The sequence below is a fragment of the Lactuca sativa genome, chromosome 7 (assembly GCF_002870075.4).
Source record: "Lactuca sativa cultivar Salinas chromosome 7, Lsat_Salinas_v11, whole genome shotgun sequence".
NCBI classification, from domain to species: Eukaryota; Viridiplantae; Streptophyta; class Magnoliopsida; order Asterales; family Asteraceae; genus Lactuca; species Lactuca sativa.
The window spans coordinates 149,250,599-149,262,518 of NC_056629.2; the positions used below are offsets into that span (position 1 = coordinate 149,250,599).

The 11,920-nt window shown below is 33.9% G+C and overlaps 1 protein-coding gene across 1 annotated transcript; it reads right to left on the minus strand.

The window, feature by feature from the left end:
- Positions 1–10,540: 10,540 nt before the first annotated feature.
- Positions 10,541–11,545, minus strand: LOC128127347 (xyloglucan endotransglucosylase protein 1-like). The gene is made up of 4 exons (XM_052765813.1): positions 11,351–11,545; positions 11,029–11,222; positions 10,718–10,937; positions 10,541–10,687 (listed from the first exon to the last, which is right to left on the minus strand). Exons 1-4 carry the CDS (start codon positions 11,531–11,533, stop codon positions 10,541–10,543), a joined length of 744 nt encoding a protein of 247 aa, XP_052621773.1. The 5' UTR covers positions 11,534–11,545.
- Positions 11,546–11,920: the final 375 nt, after the last annotated feature.

Genomic DNA, 11,920 nt, shown 5'->3' on the forward strand with positions numbered 1-11,920 from the left:
TTGTATGGAGAGAGAGAGAGAGAGAGAGAGAGAGAGAGATGTTATGTTTGTGAGAAGTAGTACTGATATCGTTTATATAGAGAGGTGTGGCTACGTTGACAGTTTTCAATAGGAACCATCCTTGTTACTGAAGGATGTCATGATGGCTAATGGATGCACCAATATCTATTGACGCGTGCCAACTCACATTATTCTTGTGGACAAGGGCAGGAGCGGTGGGTTTTTTTTTTCTATACGTCTGGCAAATCAAAAGTAGCAAATTTGTCATATTTGGACCGGTGGTTGACATCATACCTAAAATAAAATTGTTTTAATTGTTAATAAGGGAAAATAAAATCCATAAAACTAATTAAAACTAAAACTAATTATATATCTGTCAGGTAAAGGGAACCATCAGCACCGGCGGACTACCAACTGATTAACGATTTAATACATATCGTCGACAAATATATATGAAATCTCGCTAAATTATCAACCTTTTGCCCATTTCGGTGTTAAAACTTATTGATGATACAACTGTACGCAAATTCCCCTAACATCTTCCTTTTCATTTAGTTTTATTACCAAATTCGACCAATTTATCCAAAAGATTTGTGTCCCTCTCCCTCCTCGGCTTCCCCTTTAAATGAAAACATCACTTGTACGGAATGGAGATTTATATGAAATGGATCAAACTCAACTCTATGTACATTGAATAGAAAAATATGGGAAGGATAGCTACAATATGTTGTTTGAGATTATTTATTTTTGGTTCATTCAGAACATTATTATTATATCATGTTCAATTATATTTCTTAACTATCACAATCTTAAAGTTGATTAAAAGTCGGCAAATATTGATTTCTTTGGAGTGGTTGGGATCTTGATTGAGTTCTTGAAATTTAATAGGGAAAGTAAATTTGTGATAGGCTTGAACAAGTACATAGATGTTATAATTTACTGTAGCGTGTGAAACCGAAGATGACGTTTGAGGACGAGGACACTCCTTAAAGAGGGTAACTAAGAAATTTACCATTATTTGTTTTTTTGAGTTCTCAAATGTGTTGCAATCTAAAATGCATGTTTATAGGGAAATAACATCAGTTAAAACAATTTGTCTTAGTCATAACCTTGTAATGTTGATAATTGAATATTTATATATGTTATAGATTTTTTTTCTTAATTTAACGGATTCATTGAAAGAAATCAAGAAAAAAAATGGTATCATGAATGGGATGAACATTTATCTACCATGCGAACATAATGGATATCTAAACGAGGATTGAAATTATCGTAACAAAACATTACATTAGTCTGAAAACAACATGATATTTAGTGTCAAACCGAAATCTAGTAGTTACATATGTCTTATATCTGTAAATATATACCTATATATCCATCAGTGAAGGGAACCAATAATGATAGACTTCTAATTGATCAACGATTTAGTAAAGATCATAAACAAAGATATATAAAATCCCGCTAATATAGCAAATTTGTACCTGTTTAGGTGTTAACACTTATATGTTGATGTCTATTTGAGCCCAATATGCAATTATTGTATTTCGTTTTAGTTTTCATATTTGCTCGCATGTTCTATAACAAAGTTAAAATTCTAGACTATAGTTTTAACACAAATAGTACTTGTTTATCTTTTTAGTACAACTTACACCTAAAGTTATTGTGAAGTCTTTCCTTGTAGCCACTCCGCAACAGGAGTCCATGCTTTGTCTCTATAGCGACCATGAAATGGAAAGGAACACCAGACTCCTCAAGTAACAACCTTATCGACAAACACATATGAAATCTCACTAAATTTCCAACTTTTTTACCTATTTCGGTGGTAACACTTAGTGATGATAAAACCGGATGCAAATTCCCCCAAAGATCTTCTTTTCATTAAGTTTCATTACTAAATTCAATCAATTAATCTAAAATTGTGATTTCCCTCTCCTTCCTCGGTTTTCCCTTTAAATGAAAGCATCACTTGTACGAATAAGAGATTTATAAGAAATGGATCAAATGCAACTCTACTTGTATTAAATAAAGAAATATAGGAAGGAAACCTACAATTTGTTTTTCAAGATTATTTATTCTTAGTTCATTATACTTTATCCATTATTATATTATGTACAATTATATTTTTAGCAATCACATTCTTAATGTTAATTAAAAGTTATCATAAAAAGAAAAGGTTGGGATCTTGACTGATTTCTTGAAATTTGGAAGGGAAAGTAAATTCATCATAGGATTGATGTTGTGACTGCAATTTACTAAAGGTGTGAAATTGAAGATGTCGTTTGAGGACGAGGAACCTCTTTAAAGAGGCTACATAAGAAATTACCATTTAATGGTGATAACTGAATATTTATATTTGTTATAGTTTTTTTCTTAAATTTAACGGATTTATTGAAAAAAACCAAGAAAAAAATGGTATCATGAATGGGATGAACATGTATCTACCAGTGAACATAACACATATTTACACGAGAGATTGAAACTATAGTAACAAAACATTAGATTAGTCTCAAAACAACATGATATTTAGTTTCAAACCGACATCTAATAGTTATTCATGTCTCAAATGTATAAATACATACAAGCATTATTAGCTATTCAACGTTGGCTTCCAGTTCATTAAGGATTTAATACAAATCATCGACAAATATATATGAAATCTTCCTGATTTAGCACATTTTTACCCATTTTGGTGTTAAAACTTATATGTTGCAGTCTATTTGAGCCTAATATGCAATTATTGTATTTTTATTAAGTTTTCATTTGTGCTTGCATCTTCTGTAACAATGTTAAAATTCTGGACCTTATTTTTTAGATAAATACACTAATAGAAAAATATCCTTTAATGACAAGAATTGCGTGTCATAGAAGGATACAAATGACACGCAAATGCGTGTCACTGAAGGGCCTATCATAAAGGAAGACCAAGCGCATTTATGTGTCGTAACCTTACGACACGCATTTACGACACACAATGCGTATCATTAAAGCTTGTGTCATAAAGAAAGACAATTTTAAAGGTTTTAAAAAAATATTTTTTTAAATGGATTTAATAATTTCCAAATTAGATGACAATTATTGTCTCAAAATATAAAATAGCATATCATTAAAAAAAAGACAATCCATTTAAAAATATATAGTATGTCAAATAATAATAATCATTCCAATGTTTAAATAAATGTAATACAAAAACTATTTCATCATATCTTATCAATTCCCCTAACAATACACCATCTCCGATTAAGACTTGTATTCAGACCAATTCACCTACCTCAAACGCAACAATTGAAACATGAGACCCAACCGATCCTTTATATAGTCCCTTTGGTCCTTTATCTTTCCATATTAGCCTAGGGACCTCTAAGATTCACATGTGTTTCTTCAATCCATTTTTTGGTCGATTCGATGACACCAAAGTATGCTACACCTATTGCAAGAGATCCAGTTACCCCAGTTGCCTCCTCTCTATAAAAAAAACAATACTCAAAAACTAATAGCAAGTGATATAATATTAAATGAATAAATGTTTGATTCGACTAGAGATTCCATCAATGACAGTCACGTGTGTTTCTCCTTCATTGCTCCAAGATTCTTTTCCATTTTCATTTAATTTACCAAGAGTCCAAATGGTTGCAAATTAAATAAAACAAGATTATTAAAAAAAAAAAAAGGTTTCTTATTTCTTTAAGGGGTTACATAAAAGTCACCATTTTAGCTTTCATGGATTCATCTTCTAAGTTATCACAACTTTTATTAATACAAATAACATGTATAACAACCTACATAGTTTTATCTTCTATTTCAGGATGGTAATAAAATGGAGAATCGATTTGCTAAATGCATAGTAATACCATACATTTACAAACTCCCCTACAGAAAATTTAGCAAGCAAAAGCAAACATTCCATGAAAATAAACTATCTATAATCTTTTTCGTATTAGAAAGCACAAACCAAAAGGAAAATTAAGAACGCTAACACTAAATCATCAAAAAAAATCGTCAATCTAATTACAAAGTAACAATTGGATTTTGTAACAAATGAAAACAATTTCCAATCATAATCAATATTTCAAACCTAAAAAGTTTAAAAAAATAATATACTTATAAAGTGAATAAGTTACTACCAAGTTAGAGAGAGAGAGAGAGATTCGGTACATTGGAGGCTCGCTGAGGCTTAGGCGACATCAATGTTCACTCTAGTCTCCAGTAACGACCTGGGCAAAGACAGCTGCACAATGGAGGAAAGATTTTAGGCGGCCAAGTCACAGGAGTCATGAGAGAACGAGTGTTAATGAATAAGAAAGAGAGAATAAGAAATGATGTGTGTAAAGGACGAGATTTAATGAACCCTATAAACCTAAACATTTTGTAGAGCTGCAAAAAGAAGAAAGGGAGATGTACAACCGCGAAATGTCATTGGGTTTTCTTCGGATGATGTTTGTACAGAAGAAGGAGGAGACGCATCATAGACATCAAAATGACGAATGGGAGATGATTAGAGAACAAGACGCCGAGGTTTTTTAATATTTTCGGGTTTTCAACCCCCCCCCCCCCCCCGCTAGTTATAAAAGGATGGGAAACGTGTGTCATTCCTCATGAAAACTTACAAAATGACATGCTTATACGACATACTTTTTTTTGATAGGTACCCTCAATGTTGTTTTGTGACATTAATTTTAGGTCACGCAAAAATTTGTCTCCTAAATGCTTCAAATTTTGGGAGAGCTGAACCCTTGCGTTGAAATAATCCACTAAAGAGGGGGTCCATAACATAGCCATAGTATATTTCCAATGCAATAAAGTTATGTAGTGTCTTTTTTCTTTCATCAAGGGGTATTTTCATGGGTTTGCCTTCGTATCGTGTTCATACCGTTGTATTGAATGATCCCGGACGCTTGCTTTCTTTGCATATAATGCATACAGCTTTGGTTGCTGGTTGGGCCGGTTCTATGGCCCTGTATGAATTAGCAGTTTTTGATCCTTCTGACCCTGTTCTTGATCCAATGTGGAGACAACATATGTTCGTTACACCCTTCATGACTCGTTTGGGAATAACCAATTCATCGGGTGGTTGGAGTATCACGGGGAGTTTTATGTATCATAAATCATTGTGTGCCATGGTTCGCATGCCATTAAAGGGCTGTTTTTTTTGTAGTGATAGTACTTTTTAATCTTTTTAGTACAACTTACAACTAAAGTTACCGAGAAGTCTTTCGTTGTAGCAACTCCGTAATAGGAGCCCTTTCCTTTGTCTTCATAGCGACAATGTGGTTGAAAGAAAGATCAGGCTCCTCAACTCACAATATCCCAGGTGGAAAATAATCAACCAATCTTCTGCCACCTAAACTTAATCTTTGTTAACCACATCTCTGTATAGGCCTTCCTTCTTTCCAACTATCTTTCCAAGTATCTAGAAACCAATTGACGCTTTACATAGATTCAACTTCTGTATCATGATTGCCTTGGAAAACATGTCTACTAGATTCTTAGTACCAAGGATCTTCTTTGGGTTCCGAGTCCAATGGCTAATTGATTGTTTGATAAACCGTTACTTCATCTACACATACTTTGTTCTATCATGAATGATTAGATTCTTTGAAAGGTGAAATGCACTATGGTTTTAATAAAGTACGACACAGTCTTTTTTTGCCCAAATATATGAAAATTTTCAACCACCTAAAGTTATTGTGAAGTCTTTCCTTGTAGCCACTCCGCAACAGGAGTCCATGCTTTGTCTCTATAGCGACCATCAAATGGAAAGGAACACCAGACTCCTCAAGTAACAACCTTATCGACAAACACATATGAAATCTCACTAAATTTCCAACTTTTTTACCTATTTCGGTGGTAACACTTAGTGATGATAAAACCGGATGCAAATTCCCCCAAAGATCTTCTTTTCATTAAGTTTCATTTCTAAATTCAATCAATTAGTCTAAAATTGTGATTTCCCTCTCCTTCCTCGGTTTTCCCTTTAAATGAAAGCATCACTTGTACGAATAAGAGATTTATAAGAAATGGATCAAATGCAACTCTACTTGTATTAAATAAAGAAATATAGGAAGGAAACCTACAATTTGTTTTTCAAGATTATTTATTCTTAATTCATTATACTTTATCCATTATTATATTATGTACAATTATATTTTTAGCAATCACATTCTTAATGTTAATTAAAAGTTATCATAAAAAGAAAAGGTTGGGATCTTGACTGATTTCTTGAAATTTGGAAGGGAAAGTAAATTCATCATAGGATTGATGTTGTGACTGCAATTTACTAAAGGTGTGAAATTGAAGATGTCGTTTGAGGACGAGGAACCTCTTTAAAGAGGCTACATAAGAAATTACCATTTAATGGTGATAACTGAATATTTATATTTGTTATAGTTTTTTTCTTAAATTTAACGGATTTATTGAAAAAAACCAAGAAAAAAATGGTATCATGAATGGGATGAACATGTATCTACCAGTGAACATAACACATATTTACACGAGAGATTGAAACTATAGTAACAAAACATTAGATTAGTCTCAAAACAACATGATATTTAGTTTCAAACCGACATCTAATAGTTATTCATGTCTCAAATGTATAAATACATACAAGCATTATTAGCTATTCAACGTTGGCTTCCAGTTCATTAAGGATTTAATACAAATCATCGACAAATATATATGAAATCTTCCTGATTTAGCACATTTTTACCCATTTTGGTGTTAAAACTTATATGTTGCAGTCTATTTGAGCCTAATATGCAATTATTGTATTTTTATTAAGTTTTCATTTGTGCTTGCATCTTCTGTAACAAAGTTAAAATTCTAGACCTTAATTTTTAGATAAATACACTAATAGAAAAATATCCTTTAATGACAAGAATTGCGTGTCATAGAAGGATACATATGACACGCAAATGCGTGTCAGTGAAGGGCCTATCATAAAAGAAGACCGCACGCATTTATGTGTCGTAACCTTACAACGTGCATTTACAACACACAATGCGTATCATTAAAGCTCGTGTCATAAAGAAAGACAATTTTAAAGGTTTTACAAAAATATTTTTTTAAATGTATTTAATAATTTCCAAATTAGATGACAATTATTGTCTCAAAATATAAAATAGCATATCATTAAAAAAATAAAAAAAGACAATCCATTTAAAAATATATAGTATGTCAAATAATAATAATCATTCCAATGTTTAAATAAATGTAATACAAAAACTATTTCATCATATCTTATCAATTCCCCTAACAATACACCATCTCCGATTAAGACTTGTATTCAGACCAATTCACCTACCTCAAACGCAAGAATTGAAACATGAGACCCAACCGATCCTTTATATAGTCCCTTTGGTCCTTTATCTTTCCATATTAGCCCAGGGACCTCTAAGATTCACATGTGTTTCTTCAATCCATTTTTTGGTCGATTCTATGACACCAAAGTATGCTACACCTATTGCAAGAGATCCAGTTACGCCAGTTGCCTCCTCTCTATAAAAAAACAATAATCAAAAACTAATAGCAAGTGATATAATATTAAATGAATAAATGTTTGATTCGACTAAAGATTCCATCAATGACAGTCACGTGTGTTTCTCCTTCATTGCTCCAGGATTCTTTTCCACTTTCATTTAATTTACCAAGAATCCAAATGGTTGCAAATTAAATAAAACAAGATTATTAAAAAAAAAAGGTTTCTTATTTCTTTAATGGGTTACATAAAAGTCACCATTTTAGCTTTCATGGATTCATCTTCTAAGTTATCACAACTGTTATTAATACAAATAACATGTATAACAACCTACATAGTTTTATCTTCTATTTCAGGATGGTAATAAAATGGAGAATCGATTTGCTAAATGCATAGTAATACCATACATTTACAAACTCCCCTACAGAAAATTTAGCAAGCAAAAACAAACATTCCATGAAAATAAACTATCTATAGTCTTTTTCGTATTAGAAAGCACAAACCAAATGGAAAATTAAGAACGCTAACACTAAATCATCAAAAAAATCGTCAAACTAATTACAAAGTAACAATCGGATTTTGTAACAAATGAAAACAATTTCCAATCATAATCAATATTTGAAACCTAAAAAGTTTTAAAAAATAATATACTTATAAAGCAAATAAGTTATTACCAAGTTAGAGAGAGAGAGAGAGAGAGAGAGAGAGAGAGAGAGAGATCGGGTACATTGGAGACTCGCTGAGGCTTAGGCGACATCAATACTCACTCTAGTCTCCAGTAACGACCTGTACTCCGGCAAAGACAGCTGCACAATGGAGGGAAGATTTTAGGCGGCCAAGTCAGAGGAGTAATGAGAGAACGAGTGTTAATGAATAAGAAAGTGAGAATAAGAAATGATGTGTGTAAAGGACGAGATTTAATGAACCCTATAAACCTAAACATTTTGTAGAGCTGCAAAAAGATGAAAGGGAGATGCACAACCGCGAAATGTCATTAGGTTTTCTTCGGTAGATGATTGTACAGAAGAAGGAGGAGACGCATCATAGACATCAAAATGACGAATGGGAGATGATTAGAGAACAAGGCGCCGAGGTTTTTTAATATTTTCGGGATTTCAACCCCCCCCCCCCCCCCCGCTAGTTATAAAAAGATGGGAAACATGTGTCATTCCTCATGAAAACTTACAAAATGACATGCTTATACGACATACTTTTTTTGATAGGTACCTTCAATGTTGTTTTGTGACATTAATTTTAGGGCACACAAAAATGTGTCTCCTAAATGCTTCAAATTTTGGGAGAGCTGAACCCTTGCGTTGAAATAATCCACTAAAGAGGGGGTCCATAACATAGCCATAGTATATTTCCAATGCAATAAAGTTACGTAGTGTCTTTTTTCTTTCATAAAGGGGTATTTTCATGGGTTTCCCTTCGTATCGTGTTCATACCGTTGTATTGAATGGTCCCGGACGCTTGCTTTCTGTTCATATAATGCATACAACTTTGGTTGCTGGTTGGGCCGTTTCTATGGCCCTGTATGAATTAGCAGTTTTTGATCCTTCTGACTCTGTTCTTGATCCAATAATGTGGAGACAGCAGATGTTCGTTACATTCTTCATGACTCGTTTAGGAATAACCAATTCATGGGGTGGTTGGAGTATCACGGGGAGTTTTATGTATCATAAATCAGTGTGTGTCATGGTTCGCATGCCATTAAAGGGCTGTTTTTTAGTAGTGATAGTACTTTTTAATCTTTTTAGTACAACTTACACCTAAAGTTACCGAGAAGTCTTTCGTTGTAGCAACTCCGTAATAGGAGCCCTTTCCTTTGTCTTCATAGCGACAATGTGGTTGAAAGAAAGATCAGGCTCCTCAACTCACAATATCCCAGGTGGAAAATAATCAACCAATCTTCTGCCACCTAAACTTAATCTTTGTTAACCACATCTCTCTATAGGCCTTCCTTCTTTCCAACTATCTTTCCAAGTATTTGGAAACCAATTGAAGCTTTACATAGATTCAACTTCTGTAGCATGATTGCCTTGGAAAACATGTCTACTAGATTCTTAGTACCAAGGGTCTTCTTCGGGTTCCGAGTCCAATGGCTTATTGATTGTTTGATAAACTGTTACTTCATCTACACATATTTTGTTCTATCATGAATGATTAGATTCTTTGAAAGGTGAAATGCACTATGGTTTTAATAAAGTAGGACACAGTCTTTTTTTTGCCCAAATATATGAATATTTTCAACCAAATAAGTTCTAAGGATAATTTTTTCAATTTCCATTCATTATGCTTCTATGGTTAATAGATGAATACTCTTTCCAAAGTGTGGATATCCAACTGATGGTTATACCTGCAATGGTATACAAAAACCCTGTTATGGTTTTCCCTAAATATCTAGAACATCTCTTATCTACATCACTGTTATGGTTTTCCCTAAATATCTAGAACATCTCTTATCTACATCACAGAAGCCTTCTAAGACTAGTTTCTTTCTTCTGAAAGGTAAGGTAACCACATAAGTGCTTTTCAAATAGCATAACGACCACTTCATCCCTTCCTAATTTTTTTCTTGTATTTGACATAAACCTGCTACTGCCTCCCACTACATTACAATTTAAGATCTAGTGCATAACGTATCATAAATGAAGTTACAGTTAACTAAGGCATACGAGACTTTAGCCATTTCTTCCACATACAATGTTTCCTATCGAAAACAATGATAGACCACTAGGATCATTTTTTGTTGTTAATTCTGCACATAATGAAGTTTGTATGTAGTGTCGAAAAAAAAGGATTTTAGAAATTATAATGTTTTTACTAATAACTTTCGATTTTGACCAACTAAACTATGTAATTAGATATGAACGAAAAAGATATTTCAATTATTGTAGTGTGCTGTTAGACAATGCGTTTTTAAAGTGTACATGGAATCTTATACTTGTGTATTTATTTGTATTTTCAATTTGAATGTTTACAATGAATCAAAGAATAAATAATCATGAAGATCAGAAATCGATCAATAAAGAATAAAAAATATGGATATCAAGTTAGTAAGCAGGCTTAAAGGAATCTAGAGGTCTTGCATTCCGCTGAAATACCATTGGGAAACCGTTTGCGGTCGTTGCAGTAGTTGTAGATCATGTGCTTGGTTTGCACCCATCGGATCCTATTTCGGCCAGCTGCATCAAGTCCTTGGGTACTCCATGACTGGTTATCATTTATTGAGCTTGTAGATACTGAATTGGGACCAACTTTTTTGGCATTGGCATTGAATTTCCTGTATAACGCGGTGAAAGGCGCATTAGTCCAGTCGGTCTTCACACGCCCACCTTGGGTTGCCCAGTCATCCGCGTTCCACAGGCTGGCATAAACCCTCATGGGTTGGCTCTTGGGAAATGGGACTCCAGCAGCATCATTGTTATTGAACACCCTTACTGGTATGTTATCTATCAAGAAACTGAAGAGACAAAGAGCTTTATATAGGAACAGCAGAAAAACATGAGAAAGGAAGAGAACCAATTAATGTTTATGTTGGATGCGTGACTTACATAATTCTTAGACTGTTCCATACGATGGTATAGGTGTGGAAGGCTGCGGTAGGGTCAAACCAAAGGTGGAACTGCTGTTCTTTGTTTCCTTTCCCTTGTGAATACACATTGGTGTGAATTGTGTAAGGGTTTCCCGTGGAGTTGCCCAAGAACTCGAAGTCGATCTCATCGTGACCCGCACCTTGTGATGACAACTAATGTGATTTAATACAAAGACATGGTTATTATCAGCCTTTAAAAGATTAATACAAATGAGTGATCACAATATATATATATAATTCAGATATGAAATTCAAGATTGGAACCGATCGATGGTACTCACGTAGAATGTGGTGACGGTGCCAGCAGAATTGCCTGGTACTAGTTTGAGTTGCATGTCGAACCTTCCAAACAGGTACTCGTGCTTCGACTGGAAACCCGATCCAGAGTATTGGTCGAGTGAAAGTGAAAGATCCTGACCTCCATTCAGAATTTTAGCACGTTCACCCCCAAAAGTGATGTCCATGTCATCGTAAAAACTCCCTGCTGATACTGCTACTATTAGAATTGATATTGAAAGAACAACTGCACAAAGATTAGAGTTCGACTTTGCCATTATTGTTTGTATGGAGAGAGAGAGAGAGAGAGAGAGAGAGAGAGAGAGAGAGATGTTATGTTTGTGAGAAGTAGTACTGATATCGTTTATATAGAGAGGTGTGGCTGCGTTGACAGTTTTCAATAGGAACCATCCTTGTTACTGAAGGATGTCATGATGGCTAATGGATGCACCAATATCTATTGACGCGTGCTAACTAACATTATTCTTCTGGACAAGGGCAGGAGCGGTGGGTTTTTTTTTTCTATACGTCTGGCAAATCAAAAGTAGCAAATTTGTCATATTTGGACCGGTGGT

Bases quoted from the DNA above. Each gene is read 5' to 3' on its own strand.
- LOC128127347 (XM_052765813.1), bottom strand. From the start codon at position 11,533: ATGGACATCACTTTTGGGGGTGAACGTGCTAAAATTCTGAATGGAGGT. The intron at 11,223-11,350 runs GTGAGTACCATC...AAATCACATTAG, and splicing joins GCACCGTCACCACATTCTAC to TTGTCATCACAAGGTGCGGG. The intron at 10,688-10,717 runs GTATCTACAAGC...AATGATAACCAG, and splicing joins AAAAAGTTGGTCCCAATTCA to TCATGGAGTACCCAAGGACT.